The 24,902-nt window shown below is 42.0% G+C and overlaps 6 protein-coding genes and 1 non-coding gene across 12 annotated transcripts; 2 read left to right on the top strand and 5 right to left on the bottom strand.

Annotated features, from left to right (window-relative positions):
* Positions 1–32: 32 nt before the first annotated feature.
* Positions 33–4,217, bottom strand: xpnpep3 (X-prolyl aminopeptidase 3, mitochondrial). 2 transcript variants are annotated; one of them, XM_061302869.1, is made up of 11 exons: positions 3,785–4,215; positions 3,147–3,269; positions 2,823–3,010; positions 2,509–2,728; positions 2,072–2,256; positions 1,892–1,954; positions 1,638–1,751; positions 1,168–1,253; positions 887–1,073; positions 698–818; positions 33–562 (listed from the first exon to the last, which is right to left on the bottom strand). In XM_061302869.1, exons 1-11 carry the CDS (start codon positions 3,855–3,857, stop codon positions 396–398), a joined length of 1,527 nt encoding a protein of 508 aa, XP_061158853.1. In that variant the 5' UTR covers positions 3,858–4,215; the 3' UTR covers positions 33–395. The 2 variants fall into 2 exon arrangements, with proteins under 2 accessions (XP_061158853.1, XP_061158854.1); XM_061302870.1 differs by having other exon boundaries at positions 423–562; positions 921–1,073; positions 3,785–4,217.
* A 28-nt stretch (positions 4,218–4,245) lies between these two features.
* Positions 4,246–8,563, top strand: st13 (ST13 Hsp70 interacting protein). 2 transcript variants are annotated; one of them, XM_061302896.1, is made up of 13 exons: positions 4,246–4,398; positions 4,774–4,908; positions 6,000–6,048; positions 6,274–6,367; positions 6,443–6,516; positions 6,592–6,658; positions 6,741–6,825; positions 6,899–7,009; positions 7,100–7,202; positions 7,286–7,402; positions 7,608–7,659; positions 7,820–7,929; positions 8,020–8,563. In XM_061302896.1, exons 2-13 carry the CDS (start codon positions 4,799–4,801, stop codon positions 8,155–8,157), a joined length of 1,110 nt encoding a protein of 369 aa, XP_061158880.1. In that variant the 5' UTR covers positions 4,246–4,398; positions 4,774–4,798; the 3' UTR covers positions 8,158–8,563. The 2 variants fall into 2 exon arrangements, with proteins under 2 accessions (XP_061158880.1, XP_061158879.1); XM_061302895.1 differs by having other exon boundaries at positions 7,817–7,929.
* A 110-nt stretch (positions 8,564–8,673) lies between these two features.
* rbx1 (ring-box 1, E3 ubiquitin protein ligase) lies at positions 8,674–10,016 on the bottom strand. Its single transcript, XM_061302938.1, has 5 exons — positions 9,856–10,016; positions 9,333–9,411; positions 9,086–9,156; positions 8,884–8,969; positions 8,674–8,801 (listed from the first exon to the last, which is right to left on the bottom strand). Exons 1-5 carry the CDS (start codon positions 9,931–9,933, stop codon positions 8,789–8,791), a joined length of 327 nt encoding a protein of 108 aa, XP_061158922.1. The 5' UTR covers positions 9,934–10,016; the 3' UTR covers positions 8,674–8,788.
* A 160-nt stretch (positions 10,017–10,176) lies between these two features.
* trnaq-cug (transfer RNA glutamine (anticodon CUG)) lies at positions 10,177–10,248 on the bottom strand. The gene has a single exon. It is a non-coding gene; the product is annotated as a tRNA-Gln (tRNA).
* A 190-nt stretch (positions 10,249–10,438) lies between these two features.
* Positions 10,439–14,241, bottom strand: chadla (chondroadherin-like a). The gene is made up of 11 exons (XM_061302857.1): positions 14,003–14,241; positions 13,578–13,736; positions 13,256–13,450; positions 13,029–13,184; positions 12,770–12,915; positions 12,388–12,626; positions 12,067–12,329; positions 11,627–11,963; positions 11,199–11,551; positions 10,966–11,132; positions 10,439–10,867 (listed from the first exon to the last, which is right to left on the bottom strand). Exons 1-11 carry the CDS (start codon positions 14,006–14,008, stop codon positions 10,567–10,569), a joined length of 2,322 nt encoding a protein of 773 aa, XP_061158841.1. The 5' UTR covers positions 14,009–14,241; the 3' UTR covers positions 10,439–10,566.
* Positions 14,242–14,364: 123 nt separating this feature from the next.
* On the bottom strand, positions 14,365–19,314 carry rangap1a (RAN GTPase activating protein 1a). Of its 3 annotated transcripts, none has more exons than XM_061302865.1 (16): positions 19,178–19,314; positions 18,209–18,328; positions 17,976–18,103; positions 17,792–17,851; positions 17,531–17,710; positions 17,279–17,413; positions 17,032–17,190; positions 16,713–16,826; positions 16,507–16,606; positions 16,347–16,431; positions 16,106–16,271; positions 15,867–15,983; positions 15,602–15,707; positions 15,395–15,477; positions 15,184–15,305; positions 14,365–14,888 (listed from the first exon to the last, which is right to left on the bottom strand). In XM_061302865.1, the coding sequence occupies exons 2-16, from the start codon at positions 18,318–18,320 to the stop codon at positions 14,807–14,809; spliced, it is 1,749 nt and encodes a 582-aa protein (XP_061158849.1). In that variant the 5' UTR covers positions 18,321–18,328; positions 19,178–19,314; the 3' UTR covers positions 14,365–14,806. The 3 variants fall into 3 exon arrangements, with proteins under 3 accessions (XP_061158849.1, XP_061158848.1, XP_061158850.1); XM_061302864.1 differs by lacking the exon at positions 19,178–19,314 and adding an exon at positions 18,833–18,986; XM_061302866.1 differs by lacking the exon at positions 19,178–19,314 and adding an exon at positions 18,833–18,985 and having other exon boundaries at positions 15,141–15,305.
* LOC133170149 (zinc finger CCCH domain-containing protein 7B-like) lies at positions 19,061–24,779 on the top strand. Of its 2 annotated transcripts, XM_061302852.1 has the most exons (19): positions 19,061–19,231; positions 19,327–19,402; positions 19,536–19,603; positions 19,823–19,859; positions 20,030–20,081; positions 20,155–20,324; positions 20,421–20,922; positions 21,120–21,200; positions 21,265–21,426; positions 21,515–21,732; positions 21,796–21,896; positions 21,963–22,144; positions 22,491–22,582; positions 22,866–23,029; positions 23,376–23,478; positions 23,604–23,712; positions 23,782–23,906; positions 23,981–24,150; positions 24,234–24,779. In XM_061302852.1, the coding sequence occupies exons 3-19, from the start codon at positions 19,545–19,547 to the stop codon at positions 24,412–24,414; spliced, it is 2,508 nt and encodes an 835-aa protein (XP_061158836.1). In that variant the 5' UTR covers positions 19,061–19,231; positions 19,327–19,402; positions 19,536–19,544; the 3' UTR covers positions 24,415–24,779. The 2 variants fall into 2 exon arrangements, with proteins under 2 accessions (XP_061158836.1, XP_061158837.1); XM_061302853.1 differs by lacking the exon at positions 19,061–19,231 and having other exon boundaries at positions 19,261–19,402; positions 22,869–23,029.
* The last annotated feature ends 123 nt before the right edge of the window (positions 24,780–24,902 follow it).

Below are 24,902 nucleotides of genomic sequence, written 5' to 3'. Positions count from 1 at the left end.
TTGATACTTTGACACAACGGGGAAAAACAAAAAACATAACTACTTTTTTTATTTGAGACACCAGAGCATTTTTAAACACACATGTAGATCATTTTCTTAAAAAAATAGATCTGGCAAAACACTTATTACCCTTGCAGGCCTTTGATTTTGATTACCTAGCAGCACCTAACACGTTCACGTTACACATTTCATGTGAATCACTGTAGATTAGAATGAGTTATGAAATTATAGCAACCATGCAGTTTTCTGACAAGTGTGTGCAACAATGCAGGATTCATGGGAAGACATGACAAAACAATGCAGTAGATTTCACATGGTTAAAAGCTTGAATATCTTGTATATAAATATAGTCTCCCTGTCCAAAAATTCAATGCCTACCATCATCTCCTCCTGCCCTACCTTTGGGCACAGGCCCGCTCTACATCACCAATGGTCTTTGGAGCATCAGCAGATAGAATTAAGGGCCCACCCTTGTCCCGGATCAGTACGTCATCCTCGATCCTGATCCCCATGCCGCGGAAACACTTTGGGGCCTGCTCATTTTCCTCGCCAATATACAACCCTGTGATAAGAGAGAACATGAAAGCAGATACTTCAAGAGCTTTAATAGAAGCGTGACTTTAAATCATAGAACTAACACAAAGTAGGTTAAATTGTTAGGTATCTCAAAGAAAATCTAGGAAGTTCCTATTGTCACCTGGTTCTATGGTGATGGTCATTCCAGACTGTAAAGGTTGTGAGCGGGACAGTTCTGGAGTGTCATGGACGTCCATGCCCAAGTAATGTCCAACATGATGAGGGCAGTACCGCCTTGCAGCCTGGGAAGAGGATAACAAAGAATATTTTAAAATGGAAAATTAGTTTTAACAAGTGACATCTTCCTGACCTTTAATAGATCAGCATCGCTGGTACCGACGTACTTGACGATGCCAAGACGCTTGAGCTGTCTTGCCAACATGGCCAGCATGGTGCTGTAAATATGGTCGAGACTGACACCTGGCGAACACAGAGATAAACAGGAGAGCTGGACCTCCAGGACGGCTTCGTAAAGTTCTGCCTGCGGAGCGCTAAATCTGGCACAAGGGAGTTGGGGGGGGGGAGGCAGAATGCAATGTCACCGACGGCAAAATGTTTATTTTTATTTTTTATTTGGGATGATCAACTTACTTTCCATTTACTGGCCACGTTCGGGTCACATCACTGACATAACCGAAATATTCACAGCCGCCATCAAGGAGCACCATTTCACCATCCTGAGGAAGAGTAACAAAGTTGACTCATACAATTTGCAATCTTTTTAAGCGGCGAGGGAACAGCGCCATGCAAGGAATTATACATGCACACATAATGAAACATAATAAAGTGCATAATGAATACGAATCACTCTAACACAAACGCAGTCTTGTCTTGATTTTTCTCTTCATTTGGTCTCATCATTTCATTTTGCTAACAGTATATTAGAGTCATCTGCTTGTCTTTTTTGCAAAGAAGCTTTTCCGAGGTTTCTTTTTTTTTACTCATTTTCGCTGGCATTAGCTTGGGGGCCTCATTTATAATGCATCAAGACACACCGAGTGAATGAAAGCCACATCAGACATTTTTCAACCATCTCTGCATGGCAAGTTTCCACTGTTTACCTTAATGATTTGGTTGTTGTTGATGTAGTGCAGAGTATTGGCACGATTCCCTCCGGCAACCACAGGCGGATAGGCCAGGAAATTTGCACCATGGACCCGGTTCTCAAAATCAAACTGCAATTTAAATGAGAAATGATAACCTTGAATTTTTTCAACATTGCGAGGAACTCTTTTCCAATCAACTTGTTTATCGCTACATTACTGACTTAACAGCTCATAGCGTTAAACGAAAATGCTTTTGTTTACCGAGCTACCTTAGCGAAGAGTACGGATTCATCCACTTCCCCGTGAGATAGAGCCATGGTCCGCCTAAAAGCCTGAAAGGCAAATTGCATTGAAGTGAAACTGAATAAAAAGTGGGACACCATAAGAAATGACTAATTATGACACGTCCCACAACTACAATTCATATTTGCATTTAATTAGACACCAACCTGCGCTGTGATGCGACCTGCTTCTTGCATGAGGGCCACCTCCGCTGAACTCTTAAAAGCCCTGAGTGAATGAATGAGTGGACTTAGGGGGCGTGGCATTGGCCCGGCCTGCAAGACGGGATGGACATGTGCTTGGTGGAGTCGAGAGTTGGCTGGATGAGAATGATCGTACCACAGGGTGGAGCCTGGCAGTAGAAAGGAGTTTTCCAGGATCATTAAAAATCAGCACCTTCACTTCATTTAGTTGATAATACGGTAGATTTATCATTTTGGTTCAGAGCTCCCCCTACAGTTGGCAAGTGCACTTTCAGCCTACAGTGGTAAACAAAATATTTTAGTATTATTTTACTACTGCAATTCCATCGATCATTCTCTTGAAAGAAAACTCGAGACGATGGAAATGTGTAAGTGTAACAACATCTTCACACTCGACTTACCTTTAAGGGCTTTGAGCACCAGACCGAGTTCTTCTGTGCTATGAACCCTCTCTATGCCAGTCAAAGCAGCAGCTCCATCCAACCCTGATCGCGGGCCATCCCACAGCTCCCTGCCTGGGTCTCTGCGAGGAACAAACAAAATGGCCTGGTCTGGTCGTCCTTTCCCGTGGAGGACCAAAGCACTGTCAGGCTCCAAGATGCCACACAGGTAGAGGAAATCCTGGGCAAAGTTTTGCAAGGGGTTGAATGTCAAAAGGATGACAAACTTTGGACTTTATAGGTTCTACTGTACATTACTGAGAATGCGAGCCCACCTGGTTCTGGTGGAAAGGATACGGTATGTCATTAGTCATGTAGCGGGTCGGATGGGACAAAATAACGAGCACGTGAGTGCCGGACGATGCAGACGGTCCGAGTTTATCCGAGTGGGCCTCGATGAGTGAGGCCAGCCTGTGGCGACGGAGTTCATATTCGGTTTGGCTCAGGCCAGGTGTCACTTCACCTGAGAATCAAATAGCACAACCGACAAACTGAACGGAAATAAAACCACATATTTGTTGCTAGATTGCAGTATTGCTGATTTCCATAATACCACTTAGTATGTATGAGTTTACTACGAGTGGTTGTGTGATTGTCACCATGTTTGATGAGGTGCGGATGAGTGAAAGGACTTGGCTGGCCGAGGTAGCGAGCGGGAACCGTCTTTGGTTTCAGGTCTCCTGGTTTCACAGAAATGTTCCTGCATGGACACCACAAACATCCTAAAAGGAGGGACAGAACACCTTATAGTTATTTTATATTGATTAAAGTCAATCGGAATCAGAATTTAAATGTTCCATCACTGGTGTGCTATAGAAGAGGCCCGTCAGCTACTCATGGGGTCCTTGGGCCCGGGATAATGGATAGATATAAATAACAGAGATAGATTTAATTTAAGTCCAACACTAATGTATTTACTTACTGTTGTGTAGATAGACAATGACAGCAATGTCAAATTATTGCATCATGTTCACAAGAATCTTGCTAAGCATATTAAACTGCATCACATGTGCTGGGAATTGAATTGAATTATTTGTTAGTATTCCACTTGAATTAAAAAAGCTGTTGCAAATTTTATTTCTTGAAAATCTGCGTTTATCTCCGTCGTGTGTCCAGACTTGAGGGACACTCTTATACTACTTATGGACTGTTGTTTACAGACTGAAGTTGAAAAGAATGTAAGGGTTTCCTTTCAGATTTGTTTGTTAAACTTTTAGGGGGAAATAATTAAGTTCACCTCGGCTCCAACTGGGTTTGGGTAGTAGTGTGACAGCAGCTCTGAGGAGCACACTGCCTCCGGAGGACATCATCGTCGCTGCCTCTCGACGACACAGGTCACGGACACATGGCCATTTATACAGTGTTGAGAAACACAAAAGTTGTTAAAGCAAACAATTCACAAAGTTGAATTGTTCTACACAATGCAAATTACAGAGTCATCTGATAGCAACCTTACTAGCCGGGTTGCTAACACATATAATGAAAGTTAAACCCTGCGTTTTATCTTACGGTTGCTCGAGCCAGAATGCCTGACTTGTGGCTGATTCAAAGCGGCATCCACTGTTCTCGATAAAACTAACGTGTTCTACCAGGACACATTTATCGTGGCTGTGCTTTCTCAATCCGATAAAATGAATTAGGTGAATTATGATTCTGTTTTAGTTGCTTGGGTCGTCACTCCCGCAAGACAAAAATCAGGACAAGCAGAAATTATTGTGGGGTGTCTGATTTAGTGCCTGAATGAAAAGACAGAAAACGCCTGCGCCAAGGAAGCAGATTTGCAACGATAAATATCGACAACTGCTCTCCGCTTTCTCATCTTCTGTGTTCATTCTGCGAGTCCTTGCACAGGTACGACTATTTCCTTTTCTATTACCCTCATTGCATTGATATTAATTGTGTTTGTCTTTAAATTAATAAGTGGTCAATATTGCAGCAAGCTAACAGAACAGCATACAGGATCTTGCGTCAAATATGGTTCTTGTCTCTCGAAACTTCTGTCTTGCCTTATTGCCATTATTATTTGCGATCCGGGGTTAAAACTGCTTCGTTCTGTTTGTTTGGTGATCGTGTTCATTTCGATACATTTCTCACAAAAGGTATGCGGACATAAATAAATAAACGTTCACGTTAGCATGTTGTAACAGCTAAGCTACGTAACGGTAAAGGGACATTGTTATTAAACCTTAAACATCTTGAGTGGTTTGTTTTTATGATGCCACGCAGTGCGTGTTGGACGTGACAGAGAAGCATGGAGTCTCAAAAAGTGGCAGAGTTGAAGGGCTTCGTGCAACTATGCGAGTCCAATCCCGCCATCCTGCAACTTCCCGAGATGGCTTTCTTCCGGACCTGGTTGCAGAGGTGACTGCAAACTGCAGTTCGCTTTATGGGTTGCGGTCTTATTTTATTCTGTCTTATGTGTTACTAAAATCCAAAGAAAACAATGGTACAAATAAAAAAATAAAATCACCACGTGCCCACTAGATCGAGGCAACTTGAAAAACTTGATAGACCTGCATGAGTTTGTTGAAAAGATAGTTTCAGCCTGCAAGTATGCAGTTTTATGGAGGGAACTAGCCCTTTTGCCATTCAGGTTCTAGCAGGCCAGTTGTGGAAAAAAATACTGATGCAATTATTTTAGCAGTTGGCACTAGGGGTGTAAATCGCGGGTTTTGTCACGATACGATATAATATCGATATAAAGAACTACGATACGATATTTGCCGATATCTTAAAGCCTGCTGCGATTCATTCACGATATATCGCGATATAGTGCTCTACGATCGATTTTTTTTTTTTTTTTTTAATAAAAAATATAGAACAATATCCTGATTTATAACAATTCATACGCAAAATCAACAAAGTACTGCAAACTCTTTATTTAGGAAATTACAAGAGTATTGTAGTATACAAATTGCTTACTTTAACACTGAACTTTGATGTGGTGTTTTTTCTTTAAATGTGCGGCGAGATTTGTGCTCCCTGAATATTTGATCACCGCATGGCAGGATTTACAAACTGCACGTGTCTTGTCCGTTGAGCCATCTTTTCTTTGGAATCCAAAGTGCTTCCAAAGAATGACTTGAAGCCTAAAGGGGAGCCAATTTCCTCGTCTTTTTGGACACGAGCCATAGCACCAGCCCAGGAGCCGCGTACTAGTTGTCGACTCCCCTTTCATGTGCAGCAACGCCGCGCACTGCTCCCTGCTCCCTGCTCCCGGAAAGAGGAAGCAAGCAACAATGAACTGGATTTCAAAATAAAGTCGCGTCTAATGTCCGAGGTCAAACACGGCGATATAAATCGATGTTTACCTTTAGCATCGATGCCAATAAATCGTAGAGCATTATATCGATTAATCGATGTGTATCGATGTATCGTTACACCCCTAGTTGGCACTGATGTGTTTTGAAACGAATTTAATATGGCTCACAAGAATGTTGTCCACTCTGCAGCATGGGTGCAAAGATACCTTCTCAAGCCTCCCCCAAGAGTCACTGCCAGGTAATGCATGAATTCCTTTCAGTTTTCATTTCCCCTAATGTTCTTAGTCAGTTTTGTTACTTTTGTTTTTTTTCAACTGGATACATGGCAGGCATTCAGATCTGCAAAGGGGTTCAGTAGATAAGAGCAGCTATTTGTTTTGAATACTGAAGGTTTTACTAAAAAATAAAAATGAGAACATTGATTGGAGTTCATAGTTGTGGTCTAATAGTTTGTGGCTTTTAGGGTGAGTGTCCCTGTGGTCCTCCTCAAACATCTAAAGCGCCTCCAACTCAGCCTGAGCCTGCTGTTCCATCTGAGAGCGAGGAGAGTGAAATAGGTACCGGTTATCTTGCTGTTCGTTTTTCTGGGTTAGTTTCGGTTCACAGTAAGCAATGTCCCTTGCTTTTTCCAGAAATAGATCTTGAGGGCGTCATTGAACCAGACATGGATGAACCACAGGAAATGGGAGATCCGGATAATATTGAGGTCCTTGACAGATATTCTCACAAACTAATTTATTTCATTCATTAAAATTAACTATGCGTGTGGGCATTCACTCAGGTGACGGAAGAGATGATGGAAAAGGCCAATGACAAGAAGATGGAAGCCATTGATGCTCTTGGAGGAGGTGAGGGTTATCACCTGTGCTTTGCATAACTTACTGACATCTATACTGAGATCTCTGCTTTGGTTGTTCTCGTTTCTTGTAGGAGATCTTCCGAAAGCGTTGGAGCTTTTCACCGAGGCCATCCAACTGAATCCTTGTTTGGCCATCTTGTATGCAAAGAGGGCAAGGTGATCTTACCAACATGCCAAAGTTGGGAGTCATTCCCCAGGGATGGTATTTATGGCCTGTCCTTTGTTTTAGTGTTTACGTTAAGATGCAGAAACCCAACGCGGCCATCAGAGACTGTGACCGAGCCATCGAGATCAACCCAGACTCAGCGCAGCCGTACAAGTGGAGGGGGAAAGCTCACAAGTACTTTTTCCCTCCGTCACACTTTTTTTTTTTTTTTTCTCTTCTAAATGATTTTTACAGTCTACAATGAGATTGTGATGTCTCCCACAGGATGCTGGGCCACTGGGAGGACGCCGCCCGCGATCTGGCCACAGCATGTAAACTGGATTATGACGAGGATGCCGATGCACTGCTTAAGGAAGTCCAACCAAAGGTTCGGTAGAATTTTTAAACCCGGAAAGTAAGTATTCGATTCCCATTTTGACAACTTCCGCCTTTCCCAATATTACTTTTCAGGCTAACCGAATCATCGAGCACAGGCGCAAATATGAACGCAAGAGGGAGGAGAGAGAGATAAAGGAGAAGCAAGAGCGGATAAAGAAAGCAAGGGAGGAGCACGCTAAGGCCCAGAAGGTGAGTTATTTGCTAAAATATAAAATAGAAGCAAATCTATAGATTTGTTCCTCATAATTTCAAATGGTTCATAGGTGTCAAAATGTTTTAACATGATCTGAATCAATTTTATGTGATGAGTTTGCGAATGGACTGTTGGCAGACAAATCATTAACGAAACGATCTAGTGCCAAAAGAAAAGCAATATATTTCACCGCCCCTACAGGAAGAGGACGCCAGAGGAGGGGCAGGTGGAGCAGGAGCAGGATTCTTCCCAGGTGGGAAAAAATCTTCGATTTTAATTTGTGCATTCAGATTAGTTTAGAAATTGTATTCAAGTTAATGCATGCTTTATAGTACAGTAACGATTTAACTCAACATATGTCGCTCTTGGTGAATCCTATAGTGTACATACTTACTGGGTGTGATTTGAAGCAGGTGGTGCAGGATTCCCTGGTGGATTCCCTGGCGGATTCCCAGGCGGAGCCGGCGGCATGCCCGGCCTGAACGACCTCCTGCAAGATCCCGAGTTGCTCACCGCCATGCAGGTGACTCACTGCTCCCTTCAATCAAAGATGTTGACTTTTGGCCAGTAGCCATGTTGAGAAGATGTGACAAAGTTGTGACCATGTTTTCAGGACCCAGAGGTGATGGCTGCCTTCCAGGATGTGGCACAGAACCCAGCTAACATCGCAAAGTACCAAAACAACCCCAAGGTCATGGCGCTCGTCACCAAGCTGAGCTCCAAGTTTGGGGGCGCCGCACCTCAGCCATAGATGAGAGCGGAACAGAGATGAAATGAAGATTTTGTTTGCCGCTGCAATCTTTTGAGGGCTTTTCAGTAAATCTATGGTGCGCATATCAAGTGTTCCCAGGCGGTAACCTAATCGGAGTGTTTATTTAGAGGAGCCGAGGGTGAATTTAAATCAAAGCTATTTAATCAGTACTAAGAGCAACCAGAGTGCTGTCTGGAGTGTATTGACTTAAATGATCTGGCTCTTAAACACAAAGTTGATGTTTCTCGCATTTGCATTCTGGGATCTCCCCCGCCCTCATTAACCCATTTCTACAGTTCTACATTTTGGAACCTAATCAGTTTCTTTTGTTCTGTTCTGTTCTGTTAAAAAAAGGTGTCTGAGCCATTTGGGGAAATTGATTAATAAAGCTTGTTTGTAAAAGGCACTAGACTTGACTTTATACTTTATCATTTAATTAGATTAAAGGCTATTTGATGCTTAAATGATCACAGATTTACCCATCCCCCCCAAAAATAGTTTGACTGAAATCTGCTCCGCCATTAATATTACTGTTTATTTGAAACAAAACAAAAAATGTACACAAACAACTTTGCTTACAACAAGTTGGATGGGAAAAGAAGCACTGTGGGCAAAAGCTAAAGTTCTCCAACTAGTGTCCATACCTAGAAAAAAAAAAGAGGACATCATGACCAACTCACCAACAATTTAAGCAATGAGAAAACTTAAAATCACGAATTCACTCACTTCTGGAACTCCCACTCTCTGTTGTCCAGAGGACACACCTGTCTTGTTTTGAGCCAGCGGGAAATACAGTGAAAGTGGAAGGCGTGCTATGGATGACAATAACAAATGAAAACATTTATCGACATTAAAGCGTAGCTTTTCATAAGACACAACTTGCACTGCATTCGCCTCAAGATTCTTCCGTTCCAATAACCCAACTCACATTGCAGACACCCCAGGCTACTGTACACTCCTCAGACGTGGCAGAAGCTTGGTTGGCCTGGCACTCTATACCTAATGGAGAAACAAATCACACATGCTTTACAAATTTAAACTCCTACAATGACAATAGGGGCAGCTTTACCCCCTTTAAGCAAATCACTTGAGATTTTTGAATGGCCACTAGTTCAAAATGTTACATGGGTTCAATCTGTTGTAATAAACATCTTTTAGACAGCACGTAAACTTACAAAGATCCATGATGTGGTTTCGACAAATTGCACAGTTATCCACAACAATGTCCCAAGCCCATAGAGCCACGGCATTCCACTAGAAAGGGAAACAAAACTATATTTAACATCGGTCGACATAAGGATTATAAAAGACTGCTGCATGATTGTTCACACGTCACAGACTGGTTTTGTTTAGGAAGGAATGACGTTTTTATTAGGTTTTCATTTCTATTGTTATAATTATGCACTTTGCTTCAATTGATTGCTTTAATGGACGCTGAATTGAATTGTCACGTTCAGCTCGATAAGGTACTTAAAATCTCCCTATAGTTGCACATGACCAAACAGCAAGTATATATATATATAAGAAAAATAAGTTTCCACCGCTTTAGGGAAGCTAATATCAAGCTAACTAAGCCGCAGTGCTACAACGTTAGCAATTTAGCACGCTAATTGATGCTAACTAGCTGGCGTGTTGATCTTGGAAAAAGCTGTCGCGTTTATTCCCACGCAAGGAGCTCAATTATCTAGAAAGCCATACCTTCTTAACTTCAAATCGCTTCTTACTTGCTCCGCTACTGGAACAGCTAGGTGCATCAACATCCATCGCCGCTGCCATGTTGAATTTCACAAGTTAAGGGTGAACGTGAATCAGCGAGAAGCTACTTCCGGTGTAGGATCAACCGTAAAGCAGAGAAAGTCACGTTTTCAAACGTCATTCATTGTTACAAAGCAACGATTTTCAATAGTACGTGTATATTGTTGCGGACTTGTTATGTAAGAATAACTTTTTGAACAAAAAAAATATATTTTGGAGAAGAAATTTCAAAATCAAAGTGACTAGCGTGGAGAAAGAAAATTTAGGTTCCACCGAGATTTGAACTCGGATCGCTGGATTCAGAGTCCAGAGTGCTAACCATTACACCATGGAACCATATGAATGGCCGGCGGTGTTATTAGCAATAAGACTGTTATTTTACTGGGCCAAAGCAAATTTTCCCGTCATTTTTGTTTTTGATGTTCAAGGAAATGTTAAAATTGGGGAATTTTAAGCTTTCATTTAGGTACACGTACTGCTTTGCCCCATACTTGTGACATCCATAAGGAACAAAAAAACTTCAACATCCCTGTGTTTTGTGTTTATTTCTTCCACAAGCAAACACTGCATTCCATAGCAGCACAGCACATTTATTTTTACAATAATAAATGATTTTTACACATTGTCACTAATTCGGCCATTGCAGAAAAGATTTTATGTTTTTGTCACTTTCTTCTTTTTGGTCACTGCTGCCACAACAGGCTTCATTTGAGGCTTTTTCTTTGTTAGCTTTGGTGGTTTTGTCTTGTCCCTTCCGAGTTTAGTCTTGACTCCAGAAACTTTCACAAGGTTTAGTTTGGGTTTCTTGCTTTTTGCATAAGCAGGCGCCACAACAACATGCTTTCTGTCTGACTTGGATCTGTTTTCCGGACAGGACTTGAATAGCTCCAGATCCTTGACCTTTTGCCCTTTTAGCTTGGGAGGGAAGCCACAAGTAGCTGCCACCTCCATCCACCTGGTGCAGACACAAAGAAACAATTCAAGTAAATTGTGTTTGACTGTCTTCTGTTTGTATTACATGAATTAAAAGAGAAATTGCATGTATTCACTGACTTGCGCAGCGGCAGCAAAGTACAATCACACATCAGAGGGTTATCTTGAAGATCAACCACCTCCAGGCCAGTGAGATAGACTAAGTCAGGAATCTCCTTGAGCTTGTTTCCTCTCAACGTGAGAGCCTTCAGTCTTGGGCCAAGCCCAGCCAGAGCCTCCCGAGACATCTGCACATCAGACAGGGATGTGCATCACTAGATTGGTCCAACGTACAAATTGGTACCGTTTCATACCTTCTCAGTGCTCATCTGATCCATGTATAGCCTCTTCAGACTTTGTGATATGGGCCGAAATGCATTTGGTCCCACTGAGAGAATCCGATTTTGAGATAGGTTGAGTTCCTCCAGACTAACGGCTTTGGATAGAGCATCAGTTGGAACGGTGGTCAGCTTATTTGAATCCAGGTGAAGTTTTCCAAGAAAGGCAGAGTCCAAAGCACTTTTGGCAATAGTGCGTATGGTGTTATTGGTTAAGTAAAGCTCCCTCAGTTTTGGAGTTACTGAGGTCAGCAGACCTTTGGGTTCCAGTTTTGAAATGGCATTGCGTTCCAGGTGTAATGCAAATAGATTTGGTAAGAGTCGCAAAGCTGTAGGAGGAAAAAAACAAAAACAAATAGAGTTTTACTTTTATTAATTCCAGTCAGTCTTTCTTGTCCACTCACCTGAACCAGGAAACTTTGCCAAACGATTCCCCTCCAGGTAAAGATAACTGAGCGCCGGGGCTCCAGTGAAAGTTTCAGGCCCCAACGATGTGAGGTCATTGTCAGAAAGATACAAATAAAACAATTGTTTCATTCCTCGGAACGCTCCACCTTCGATTTCGCGAATTTTACAGAATTCCAGGTGAAGGGAAAGAACTTGGCTGGTGGCTGGGAAACTGTTGGCGGGAATATTGTGGAAGTGGTTACTGCGAAGGTCCAGTAGTTGAGTTTTTGCAGGGAAGCCTCGAGGTACTTTGTGGTGACCTCGGTTCTCACATGTAGCATGTTGTGCTTCAATCTAGAAGAGGTTGAAAAATTTTTTTATAGCCTTAAATGGCAAAATTAAAATTACTGCAGTACAGTAGACAACTCTCATTGTCCACAAAAGGATCCGAACTCACGTGACAGTCACAGTTAAGCGGACACTTGACGTTCTGTTTGGGTTTGACTGTTGGTGGGATGCTAATGGTGACCACTTCCTCCTCAAATTCATCCTTCAGTGGGTCTCCCCTGCTGCGGCAACGCATGTCCGCCGCCGCCACGGCTCGGAGAGGCTCGTCGGACAGGTGAGGTGGTCCTGCACAAGTTCCCAGCAGCTTGACACCCCCAACACTCGCCCAGTTTTTTAGAGGCCTCATGTAGCAGCTACAGTAGATGGGGTTGGCTTAAAAAAAAAAAAGTGTAAACACTCAGCAGGCTTCGAGTGTAATTATGCTACGTACCAGTGAGGTTGAGACTTGCAAGGTTCTTGGGGCCCACGAGAGGCTCCAAGTAACGAAGCTGGTTGTGACTCAGGTCCAAGTAGGAGAGCACAGGAGCCTGGGACAAGGCCTGCTCGGAGAGGTCTTGGAGGGACATGTGGTTGAGGTACAAGTGTGTGAGCTTGGCCATGGAAACAGACTCTTCGCCGAGGTAGATCATGCGGTTGTGGCTCATGTCCAGGTGTGTGACCTCCTTGAGTCTACAGAAGATAGTCAACACGTTTTTACCAGCAAGTCTTATACATTAAGATTTTTTGGGGGCTCTTTTAGGAGTATTTCTGAGGAGTCACTAAGTACTAATATATTATGGCTTTATATTAAAAAAAAAAAAAAAAATCGGTACCTGGTCATAGCCTGAGTGGGGAAGAACTGAAGCTCATTATGGTCCAGATTGAGGCGGGTCAGAATGAACAAGCTGGCAAATGCCTCGGGAGCCAAGTTGTTGATGGCGTTATGGCTGAGACGAAGCCACTTGATGTGTTGCAGGCCCTGTGAGACACAGATGAAAATTGACTCCTTTATTTTTGATGCTCGAGTCATAATAGCATCATTTTAAATAAATCAAAATGCATTCATCGTCATCTTCTTGGGCTTCCGAGTACCTGAAAAGCCATATTGGGGATGTACACCAGCTGGTTATGAGTGAGAGCCAACATGTTTAATGAGCCAAGCTGCAAGAAAGCTCCAGGTTGGATCTCCTCAACTTGGTTGTGGTCCAGATGAAGCTCCTTCAAAGACGAGAGGCCGTCAAAAGATTCCTACAGAGGCCAGTGTGGAGGGAAGATTTATTAGAAATAGCACAACCCTTTTGGATGTATTGGTTTCTAACCTGATATAGGATGTCAATTTTGTTGTAGGCCAGGTTAAGGAAGACCACACGGCCCAGCATGCGGAAAGCTCCCTCCTTCACTTTGACAATGTTGCATCGCTGTAGGTTGAGGTGGGTGAGGTAAGGTGTGCGAACAAATCCTCCCCTTTGGAGCATTTGGAGGTTGTTATTCCTCAGGTCCAGTTTGACTGTGATCTATAATCATAGATGTGTACATTTTTCTTTTTTACCAGACCATAGATGCAAACTGTGTGCAAAAGCTTCCTTGGCAGAAGAGTAGAAGTGTGAGGTTGAAGAAAGGTGGTAGACATTCATTTCTCACCTCGTCAATAGTCGGGGGAACCTCAGTAAGGTTCTTGCCGACGCAAGCCACCGTGAGCTTGGCGCTGTCGCAATTGCACACCCGAGGACACTTCCCAGCCTCCACATTTGATATGATTGCAAAAGTCCCCAATAAAACGGCAGCAGGGAGGACAAGCATCTGTGCAAGGAAAATCAAATTGTCAAATGAGGATTTCGGTTACAATGTTGGCTGTAAGATAAGGTAGTTTCAAAAATATTAAATTGTATACTGATTATCAAAACTATCATGCTGACAGAGTAGTGTTGGTTAACTGCTACCATCCACCTAACTAAATAAAAGCAATACTTTTTAAATTGATAAGCTAAAAAAAAAAAAAAAAAAGACTTCTTTACACGTGTCACACCTCTAAATATTCAAGAACTTGAAACAACAAAATATCTTACCTTCATAAAGAAGTTGACATAAAATGAAAAGAAAAAGAAAAACGAGAAAATCTCAATGAATCTGCCAGCGACTTCAAAATCCCACGTCCAGCGTGTTCACCGGAGTCTGTGGAGTCCAATGGATGAACGAGTCTTTGGTAAATTCTTCCTCTTGTGACCCCTGATCCCTGCACCCCCAACTGCAAATTAACACCTTGGTTTTACATTTTCTGACTAGTTAAAAGGCTGAGACGCTGCAACCAAGCATGACTAGTCAAATGGATTGAGGATCCTTAACTTAACAAAATACTCTAAAATTTAATTCCAGCTCATGTGTGTGTACCCTATAAATGGAAACTGACCTAAATAAAGCACAAAACAAGTTAAAATCAACACAATTTATTTTAACAACGCAAAGCCATAACAGCTTGTGACTCTAGTCAAAAAAAGACATCCCTTTCGTAGTTTACCTTGACTTTACAATACATTTAATACGTCATTCACAGCACATTACAGCTGCAAAATAGAAAAAAAAAAAAAGCAAATACATACAAAACCAAAAACTACTATTTGCATTTACATACATAGTACAATATAATGTGTTGTGTAGCCAGTGGACGAGTGTCACCTGCCTGGCAGTCCCAATTTGTATTTTTAAACACACCAGCGGTTACAAAGATGTCATGTAACAAAACACTGCATGCTCAAGCAAACAGATCTTCCCCAAAAATGAGAATGAGAATTATTTAAATGAGAATGATGCCCCTTTGATTAAAATGTGAGCAAATGTGTTGTTTGTGCGTTATTTGTGTTCACCCAGGTTCCTCAGCTCTCTGTGCGTGTCGTCTGCAAGGTGGACTGAAGCTTGTATCGAGAAGAGCCGCAGGACTCCAAAGCCTTGTTGTTTCTGGCGACGAGAAAAATTGTCATCTGGATGCACTGATATAGTCAGGCAACTCTTAAAATGGCCAATCATGCATGATGGGCTTCAAAACATTATCTTAATGGTACCGTAGTTGTCATTTCACCAAATTAGGTGAAATCACAGTGACCTACCTTCCTTTGTCCTAGTTGCAGGAAATTCATTGATCAAGAATAAGAATACATCAATGTGAAGTGTCACCATTGTTCCTGGTGAGTATTGAGCGATGGTTTATACCTGGAAGCTGCCTGCTGATTGGCTCATTCTGTCACGCCCTTACCGGGACATGAAGGCCTCCAGCACAGCCACACTCTCTTTGGGGAAGTAATCCTGACGAACAGCGTGCTCCAAGGCCTGCAGGTGACCGCCGACCACCAGCACAGGCTTCACCTTGTCTTCACTCTGAGATGACCACAGGAGCGGACGGAGAGAAAAGGATTTGGTATAGAAACTGAAAAGGACACAGGTCGATGGAATCCGATTCGGCTCACCTTAATAAGCCCCAGCAACACTAGCAAAGAGGATACAAAGTTGTAGCCTTGGATAGAAGAAAAGGCTTTCCTCAAAAGGGCATCTGTAAAAAGAAAAAGAGGGATTAGCTTTTATGGATACAGTACAAAAAAAAAAAAAAGAGCCCGGAAGGTTACACGGGGGAGACAGGCGATCTTTGTATTCCACAAAAAAAAAAGAAATCTCACCAACACTTTCCAAGACTGCACTCTTGACTTCACTATTGTCCTCCTTGTACACAGATGCAATTTTGAGAAAGGCTTCGGCTGTTTTTCTTGCGTCGGACACATCCACCTGGCCGCAAAGACAGGAAAAAGGAATCAGGGTCATCCTTCTTTCTAAAAACACCATATAGTTCATTTCCACTATGAACTTTGTAAAGTGTCAAAGAAAGAAAAATGTTGACAATAGATAATATAGGTAAGCCTTCTCTTGTATTATCAACTAGTGTACCTGCTGTTCAATCAGTGCTGCTCTTTTGGACCCCAGTCTGAGCAGTTTATCCGGCGACGGAAAACTGAGAAAGGACGAGACATTGGGCGGTCGTTGTGCTGATGGGGGTGTGGAAAACTGGAAAGGCCAAGACGGTTAAAAACAAAAACAAAAAAACGTTAGGCTAATATTTATTTAAGCGGGGAAAAATAAAAAAGATTAAGCCTATCTGTATTATTCAACTTGCTGATCCGACTTACCTTGCTGCCAACGTTTGAATCTTGATCCTCTTCTTCCTCCTCTTCCTCCTCATCTTCCTCATCCTCTTCTTCCTCCTCTTCATCCACCTCCTCGTCATCCTCGTCGTCGTCATCGCCATCATCATCATCCTCGTCATCATCGTCTCCGGGTTCACCCTCGTCATCACTAAAAAAAAAAAACAATTTTGATAATCAACAAAATTCTGTTATAAACACAAATATAAATGAACTTGAACGTTACCTGAGCGACGCCAGAAGCTCGGCCATGTTGCTGTCTTCCATGAAATCTCTCAGAACTTTGCAGCCTTCCTCTCCCAGACAGTTTCCTGCCAAACACGAGGTTGAGCGTGTTATATGTAGTCACAGCAGAGGCATAGACTTTTTCTTTTTTTTTTTTTTACCATTTAAATCCAGTTTTTCCATCTGATTCTTGTTCTTGACAGCATGGGCCACAGCCAGTGCAGCATCTTCGGTTATCTCTCCGAATGACAGATTAAGTTCCTGTTTATTGTAACCGAGTATTTGGTTGGTGAGAGAGGAGATGAAGTTTATTGGATCATGCCAGCCTAATAAATTGTAATATACAACAGACACAATGAACACTCACCTTCAAGATGGGGAGTCCTTCTGAAACCGTTCCAGCGATTGCTGCGGCTCCAACTGGGCGCACCAAACAGTCTCCAAAATTGATCACCTGGATGCTTCTTAAATGTTTCAAGGCCTGTGAATGACAGAAAAAAGTATTAAGACAGAAACAAAATAATCTTAGTCAACACTATCATGTCCGATGCATATTTTTTCTTAATTTATGTTCTTAAATTGGATATTGCTGTTGACTACATTTAAAGCTTGCAAGCTGCTGTCATATAATAAAAGTATATCTTGGTTAATGATTCCAGCAAGCCCTGCAATATTACTAATCATACCTGAGCCATGGCAATGGCGCCTTTCTCAGTGAAGGTGTTGTCATTGAGATTGAGGGTGCGCAGGTTTGGATTGTGCTGAACAGCCGTCGCCAGGGCTTTTACACCGGGGTGATTGATGCCATTTTGGGGCATGTGGATCTCCTCCAGGCTGCCCATTAACTGAAAACACATATTAGACGCTTATACAACAGGGAAGAACAAATGGACGGAATCGTAAATCGTCCAATTGGTTGTTTGACTTCTCTACCTGGAACGCTTGAGCGAGGGCAGTGGCGCCGTCATTCTCCAGACGATTCCTCCCGGCGATGAACACTTTCAGGCTGAGCGGCGGACCTTCTGCACTGGACTTTTTATGGCACTCAATCAGCGAAGCAGCTAATATCTGACAAGTGCACAACAACTTTTTATCGTCTAGACTGGAGCACTATCCAAGTATACCACAATCAACCTACGGGAAATGCAATACATTTAAAATATGCCTCGATTGAGGAGGATTTACCTTTCCCCCTCCAATACCCATGCCGCAGTTGTTGAGTCGTAGTTCCTGAAGAGTGTAGCAGGAAGAGCTTTTGAGCAACCGCTCAATCCCCTTCACCCCGTCTGGGCCGAAGGCGTTGTCACTTAGATCTAAAACGGTCAGCTTGGCACCTGCTAGCATTAGAGCGTCACCCAGCGAATTCTTTGAGAGAAAAAGATTAAGATCCTATAAGTGATGTGAAGAGAACATTTAAAGAACAACCAGTTAGGATAATGTTGTTACCAGAGCAGGTGGGATCTCAGAGCGGAGACGGCCAGTAAACATGTCACTCCAGTAACAGCACTGAAAGAAACAAGTTTTGTTTTTAACTTATTGCTTTTTTTTTTTCTTGCATCACCCTCAGTGAGATATAAAAGAAATCCAAATGACATGAAAATGAAAGAAATCAAAAGTATATTGCTGAAACCTTGAACAGGCTCTTTGTCTCAAGGGCCTTGGCGATGGCTTTTGCTGCCTCAACACCCACAGTGTTTCCTTCCAATCGTAGAGCTTGGAGACCTTCAAAGTTCTCGATCTCCTTCACAATCTCTTCAACTAGAATTTAAAAAACGGTTTAGACGGGGGAAAAGAAAGTAGGACAAAATGTGTTTCTATCATTCTTTCCTTGGCTGAATGAATGGAAACTGCACCATCTCGCACCTGATTTCGAATCATCCAGCTTTCTTCCCTGGCCTTTGTAACTCAGCTCCCCTTCTTCAACTTTAGCTTTGGCCAGGGAGTCGGCCAACTGGGAAACAATGTCTGTCGCCATTAAGGTACCTGGGAAAAAACAAAAACTCCATGACACTCTGATCAATAACATCGATCAGCAAATTATGACATTCAACTGATCATTGGCCTAAAATATCCGCTGATCCAATTCAGCATATCAGATCTGTGTAATTCTTATCGTTATGTACAGTATTGATTATTCATGATGTTATTTGCAACAGGCTCGCTAGGTCTAGCATTAGCCACCTGATGCTAACTTCGACTACAAACCTTATCAAGGAGATATACAGTTGCTATCAAATTGCACCAATCGGTGGAAATTCCGAAAGAAAGCATTTGACTCAATATTTAAAAAATATATTTTTGTGCGAAGTGTACGATAACAGTGAAGTTAATTATTGACAGTTGTAACGTGGTAAGTGTGTTTCGGCCCCTCGTGTCGTTCAACAGCACGCCGCAGACAACCTACAGTTATGTACTACAGCGACTTAAGAATAGTCAAACACAAAACCGAATATGTTATTATGATAATTATATGAATAAAAACAATACCCGGGCACTGCAGATGTCAATGAATGCTGTCTAATTCAAGCTCCCGCTCGTTCCTGACGTTCAAACGACAATTCAGCACCACAACAAACTGCTTTACGACTCATTTGGTGGACAAGGGAGTTGTAGTTCCATTAGCCTACACTGACGCGTTCACGTTCCATTCTTAAGCTCCAAAAAACAATTATTCTCAGTACAGACCAGCAAAATTCAGACTCAAACCACATAATCTCCTCTGAAAATTCTGGAATCATCATTTGACAGCGTAAATTGTTCTACGATTGACTGACGACCGGTCCAGATTAAATCAGAGTGAGCCATACGACGTTTGTTCCAATAGCGATTTACCTTGCTGGGGAGTTAGCTGACGTCATGTGATTTGGACTTCAAGAGAAATCGAAAGTAAGCGATCAGAAACCTAACAGTCTGGATTATCATATTTGCGAGGAGTAGTCGTGATAAATCGTGCACTAATTTAATATATTTGCCTCTGGAAGTCATTCCCCTTGCTCCCCCTGCTCGTCGATCACACCATTTTGTTTGCTCATCAATGAACTTCCTCACTTAAAGAAGGTAGGTGCTTTCTAAGTTCCGCTAGGCGGTGGCGCCATGTTTCATCACAAAATTGCCCCAAATATCGCTTAAAACGTTAATATTGAAAAACTAGGAACGCCTACATTTTTAATTTTCTCCCCCATTCTCACAGGGAGTAAGAATGGACTCGCAAAGGCAGAAACGCAAGAAAGAAATACAAGAAGCTCTGAATTTCATACAGTAAGATTTTACTTTTAGTTTTTTAAATACATATCTTCATTAGGAATGTTCATACACAAAATCAATATAACCTATCAGTTAGTGTGTCTCTAAATTCAGATTTAATACAAAAAGAATGATCTTGTGTGTTTTTGTCAATAAACTACCAGTGTGCTCAGACTGCAAACTTTATTTTCAGGCTATTTTTTTTTTTTTCAAATTTCTTTGCATTGTTTTCAGGTCTTCAGTCCCATATCCAGATCCTGAAAGCTACAAGGTACAACCTCAATCTTTTGTCGGTTTCCTCTCTGCTAATAGGTTAATTTGCAAATGTAAAATACACATTAGGGAACAGGAGTGACAAGACCAAAAACATTTTTTTTGAAGGTTTTTTCATTGTGTCTTAGATATTTCTCAATATCATTTTAATGTGTTTCTCATGCCTAGGTGTCTTATAATGTCGGAAATGTTCAAAACCCTTTGAGTAGAATTGCACCAGGTGAGTAGCAGCAACGGCTATTTTCACCAACATGGAGATCCTGAATGCAATTTTTGTACCCGTGTCTCCTTAGTCAGTTTTCCTAGCGTGGCTCAATGCGTTGCCCTTCGCAACGCAAATGACATGCAACAGTCTGCCATCTCAGACTTGGACAGGCAAGACGCTTTGGAGGACTGTGAGCTGTTAGGAGATGACCTGGACAACCTCCTTGATTGTGTCCCCAATGAACATTTACCTGCTGAGGTAATTGCTAGGATTGTGAGAAGCACACGATGAATCAATTTAGCAGCCCTGCAACTAGTGTAGATCATGCAGAATTTGTTTTCTTTCCTCTTCTAGGTCCACAATCCGAAAGTAGCCTCACCTCCCAGCGGGCAAAGAACTTTTTTGCTTCCTGCCTCAAGGCCTCAGCTCCCCCCAGCCTTCTTTTGCTCTTCCATGACTCAATTTAACCCCAAGAGCTCCCTTTCCTTCGGTGGTCACAACTCACTAGATGCCCTTGATGACCTATCAGCTCCACAGGGTCCGCATTCCTCTGATAACCTCCCTGGAGGTGGAGATGATATGCGTTTGAAGTCACTAGATTCCCTAGATGACCTCTTGATGGCAACGGCTTGCGGCGTAGCGCCAAAAGCCACTCAACCCAAAACAAACCTGAAAGAATTAGATAACTCTTTTGATGACTTGCTTGATAAATATCAACCTGCGAGGCTCACCTGTGACCCATCCGCTCAACTGGACTCGCTCGATTCCTTGGACTCGTTTCCCGCAAGAAATTCTGTGCCCGTACGCCCGCCCAAGGGAACAAACCTGGACTCACTCAGCAATTTCAGCTCTTCTGGTAATTATAACCCATTCAAAAATTATTATTGGCTAAGGTGCAGATGGAATCATTTATTCTTCAAGATGGAGATATTTAGAGGGCGCATTTTGTTTTGACTTCAATAAATGAGAGGTCAAATGTTTATCACAGGAAACTTTATCACGATGATATGTGAAAATATTTTGCGTTCTCCATGTTCTTTCTCTCCCCTTTAGCGACACAAACTTCAGTCTCAAACCCTCTGTGGGCCACTCACGACTTCACGCAGGCCTGTCGGAATTGCATTCCTCACGAAGGTAGTTTAATACTTTCTATGTTGTCCAAAATATTAATTATAATTTAAAAAAAAAATGTTTTCAGGTCAAGGGGTTCACTCCTTCATTTACAAGCCCGAGCCAGGCCACAACTGTAAGCGAGACATTCTCCTGTGTAGACGAAAGACGGCTTTACCTTCGGAATGGACCAGAGTGCGACAGCCACCGACATGGACGTTCATCACGGGGCCTTTTCTCCTCTGCAAACGTAAAAATACATTTTGTCCTTTTGACTTTATCGAAAACCAACGACTAAATTTGAGTTGTAAAGTAGACAGAGTTTCTTTTCTATATAGACCAGCCAAAGTATGGAGATCTTGGTATCTGTAAGTTTGGGGAAAAATGCAACTATGCCTACAACCAGCTGGAAATTGACGTTTGGACCGAGGAAAGGAAAGGAACCCTGGACAGAAACCTGCTTTTCGGACCATCGGCTGTTACCGACATAGACCCCGTGAACAGCATCATACGCCTTCGACAGGAACACAAGGGCAATTTCAGCTTCCTCTGTCAGGTCAGGATGGCGATCAGAATCTAGAATTTTTGTAGTTGTTAATTTGGATCTTCCGGTTTGCAGGAGTGCTATGACAGCAAACCTCGGATTATCAGTAGGCGCTGCCGAGACAATCACACAGTGTGCTCAAACGTGCACGTCCACCACTCCTTCGATGCTAACAAGTGAGTACACAACAGACACTTAAATATTGATTCAAATTTTCATTTGATCGACTTTGTGCCCGTCAGGTGTTTAGCGTTTGAAGTGAGGACCACTCAGTGCAACTACAGAAAAGTGCGTCCATTTAATATACTGGCCCACTTTAAACTGTGCAGCCAAAAGTCACATGACGGATGCCTCGGGGAGGACAAGTGTCATAACGCTCATTCCGTCATCGAGCTGCAAACCTGGAAGGTGCAGAGGGACACAGGTGAGGAAATGTGCTGTTGGATATTCTATCCGGACATTTATCATTTCTTCATCAACATCGCATTAATGTTTTCCATGTTTTCATCAGTGCCATTAATGAAGTTAGCGGCACTGGAACAGATTTGATGACATGCTTGTGAAGAATGGCACATTTATTTTAGCCCTTTTTTTAAAAAGATCATTTTGTTTCCCAAGTGGAAGAATATAAGCCAATGGGTAATAAGATTCAAACATCCACTAAAGAAATTAAAATATTGTATCAATCATTTGTATTATCTTTGGGGGACATTTCCATTTAGTTTCTTTCAATTAGTGAATTAGTCTTTTTGACGTGTGCTTGTTTCTAGGTATCACTGCTGATGAGATTGTTAAAGTCTCGGCAAAATATGATAAAGAGGAGCAGAATGCCGGAAACGAAAGATCATTGAGATCAAGTCGAGTAAGGCCGTTTATTTTTATTTTGCACATAATATCATCAATATTGGCAAACTTTTTTTTTTTTAAATGTGACCATGGATGAGGAAGATTTTTGTTTTCATAGTCGGTTGCAGTTTGCTCATGCGCCATCCTCCATTTTGCTATTGCCACTGTTTCCCCCCTCATATTTCATCAATTTATTTCCCGTGAATATTGCATAAATAAACTACTTAACTACACTAACAACTAAACACTGTTTAGATAGAAAACTAGCTACAATTATATTTTTATCCCTTATTTTTAAGCAGGCTACTGCTGCTGCTGCTGCTGCTACAAACGGTGTGGAAATACTAAAAGGCAAAAGTTTGAACATGAAGATGAAGTTTATCTGTGCAAGCTGCTTCCAAGACGGCCACATAAGTACGCCAGACGTACATCTCAAGTATTGCTCCAACAAGGCCAAGCACCCGTAAGTAAAAAGATGGGCTTGGGTCTTCAGCGAGAACTTAAATTGACCTAAATAATCTCTTAGAACAACCACCGTCATGGTACAATTCTAGAAAAAGTCAAATCTGTACATTACATAATAAAAATATTTATTTTAATGTCATCCAATTTTGTGGAACAAAAATGATCATTTAGGTTCTGATTGGTAAATGAAGCTTACGATATCATTTTCACCAACAGAAAAGGAAAGCCTCGCTTGTTCTGACGTCTCACCGCTATTTTTAGTCCTTTTGTTTTCGACAGTATTTCAACATTCAATTGCTCACACTCCCTTTTCTTTTCACGTACAAACCAATGAACACTCCCAGGTGGATGAGAGAGCAAAACACGCTCATGGTGAAGTCCTTGGATCAAAATAAATGGGTCCCTGCCAGACCGCTTCCAACCAAATACTTTCCTGCACAATATCAAGTGAGTTTAGAAGTTGTTCACTCCGATTTGTTTCAGTGATTTATTCACTTTTTTTAAATTATTTGCAGTTGTGCGCCCAAACGTTGTTTACTCCGATTTGTTCCCTTTTTTGTATGTATTTGCAGTTGTGCAAACAAATCTTGGCAAAGAAGAAATGTGACTACGCTGACAAGTGCTCCTTTGCCCACAGCCCAGAAGAAAAAGAGATGTGGATGTATATGAAGACTCAAAATGGCGAGTTATTGAAACAAACAAAAACTTTGGAACTGTTTCCTAATCGATGAGTGGTCTGTCCCTTTGCAGTCATCGACATGCTGCAGATATACAAAATGTGGCTGACATTAAGCGCACAAAATTGCCAAGCAGACAAAACCGTGCCCGCCCAAGAAAAAGACATTGTCATGCCGACAGATAATCCGGAAGCAATGGTGGGTCCGCTTTATTATTACATACTTGCGATTTGATGATGAACTACATCCAGAACTTGCTGTCTACATTTCAGTGCGGCATCTACTGTCCTCTGTGTGGCAAGCACAGTAACGGCGAGCGACAATGGCAGCAACACATCTCCTCCGCCAAGCACAAGGAGCGCCTGTTCAGTTGTGAAGGAGAAGACGAGGCTTTGAAATGGACCCACCGCTTCCCCGGTGTGTCCTTCCAGCTCTGCACCAAGTAAGTCGTGTCTTCACCCGGCCAACATCTTTAATATGAAAACACGGTGGATATTTTGGTTTGTGTTTTCTGCGGCGTGTTAGGTCCGAAGCTGACTGCCCTGAAGGTGCCAGTTGTGACTTTGCCCACAGTCGTGAGGAGTTGCAGGAGTGGATTGAGAGACGGAATTTCCTGCGGCGCAAATTGGACAAAGCCAGGGAAGACCTTCTCATCATGCCTGATGATTATGACTACGGCCAGTACAACTTTCTACTTCAACACTAAGAATTACAAAAGAACAGAAATGTACTTTTTTTTTTGTCCTGACTGCTTTGTTTTGTGTTGTTGTTTTTTCCTCTATTGCTCGTGAAATTGCCCCAATAAAAATTAATGACAAAATCCTGCACAGCATAGTCATACAACTCTACACAAAAGAAAATAATTCTATGCAGACAATGTCATCTTGTAATTTGATAAGTGGCATGATGAAGTTTATTTCCACTTTTGTTTACATCTGCTAAGATTTTCTGAATAATAGGGTTGTGTTGTTTTAAAACCTGTAGTTCACTGTTTCATCTTATTGTGGATGAATTAAAGTTTGTATCCTGTGCATTCCGATTTTTGTTAAATAAAACCAAAGCTACTGAAAAGCTCTTTAACTTTGGATAAACTATGCATCACATACAATATCCTAATTTGTCACGTAGTGATAATAGTGGCCGGTAGGTGGCGCATGTGTACCTCCCACCCACGCAGCAACCTCTTCCACGTGC

The sequence above is a fragment of the Syngnathus typhle genome, linkage group LG17 (assembly GCF_033458585.1).
Source record: "Syngnathus typhle isolate RoL2023-S1 ecotype Sweden linkage group LG17, RoL_Styp_1.0, whole genome shotgun sequence".
Taxonomy (NCBI): domain Eukaryota; kingdom Metazoa; phylum Chordata; class Actinopteri; order Syngnathiformes; family Syngnathidae; genus Syngnathus; species Syngnathus typhle.
The sequence above is the reverse complement of the archived record's forward strand: the minus strand, read 5'-3'. Positions and strand labels throughout refer to the sequence as shown.

Coding starts and splice junctions, on each gene's coding strand:
- rbx1 (XM_061302938.1), bottom strand. CDS start 9,933: ATGGCAGCGGCGATGGATGTTGATGCACCTAGCTGTTCCAGTAGCGGA. Junction 9,412..9,855: donor AGCGATTTGAAGTTAAGAAG/GTATGGCTTTCT, acceptor TTCCCTTTCTAG/TGGAATGCCGTGGCTCTATG. Junction 9,157..9,332: donor AAACCACATCATGGATCTTT/GTAAGTTTACGT, acceptor TTTCTCCATTAG/GTATAGAGTGCCAGGCCAAC.
- st13 (XM_061302895.1), top strand. CDS start 4,799: ATGGAGTCTCAAAAAGTGGCAGAGTTGAAGGGCTTCGTGCAACTATGC. Junction 6,517..6,591: donor GAGATCCGGATAATATTGAG/GTCCTTGACAGA, acceptor GCATTCACTCAG/GTGACGGAAGAGATGATGGA. Junction 7,203..7,285: donor TTAAGGAAGTCCAACCAAAG/GTTCGGTAGAAT, acceptor ATTACTTTTCAG/GCTAACCGAATCATCGAGCA.
- rangap1a (XM_061302865.1), bottom strand. CDS start 18,320: ATGGCGACAGACATTGTTTCCCAGTTGGCCGACTCCCTGGCCAAAGCT. Junction 16,272..16,346: donor GAGCTTCTGGCGTCGCTCAG/GTAACGTTCAAG, acceptor TTTTTTTTTTAG/TGATGACGAGGGTGAACCCG. Junction 15,478..15,601: donor TGCAGTCTTGGAAAGTGTTG/GTGAGATTTCTT, acceptor TTCTTTTTACAG/ATGCCCTTTTGAGGAAAGCC.
- chadla (XM_061302857.1), bottom strand. Junction 12,627..12,769: donor CCCACTCAGGCTATGACCAG/GTACCGATTTTT, acceptor TATCTTCTGTAG/ACTCAAGGAGGTCACACACC. Junction 11,133..11,198: donor ATCAGATGAGCACTGAGAAG/GTATGAAACGGT, acceptor TCTGATGTGCAG/ATGTCTCGGGAGGCTCTGGC.
- LOC133170149 (XM_061302852.1), top strand. CDS start 19,545: ATGGACTCGCAAAGGCAGAAACGCAAGAAAGAAATACAAGAAGCTCTG. Junction 20,325..20,420: donor ATGAACATTTACCTGCTGAG/GTAATTGCTAGG, acceptor TTCCTCTTCTAG/GTCCACAATCCGAAAGTAGC. Junction 23,479..23,603: donor ACTTTCCTGCACAATATCAA/GTGAGTTTAGAA, acceptor ATGTATTTGCAG/TTGTGCAAACAAATCTTGGC.
- xpnpep3 (XM_061302869.1), bottom strand. CDS start 3,857: ATGATGTCCTCCGGAGGCAGTGTGCTCCTCAGAGCTGCTGTCACACTA. Junction 1,074..1,167: donor ACGTGGCCAGTAAATGGAAA/GTAAGTTGATCA, acceptor CCCTTGTGCCAG/ATTTAGCGCTCCGCAGGCAG. Junction 563..697: donor GACCATCACCATAGAACCAG/GTGACAATAGGA, acceptor CTCTTATCACAG/GGTTGTATATTGGCGAGGAA.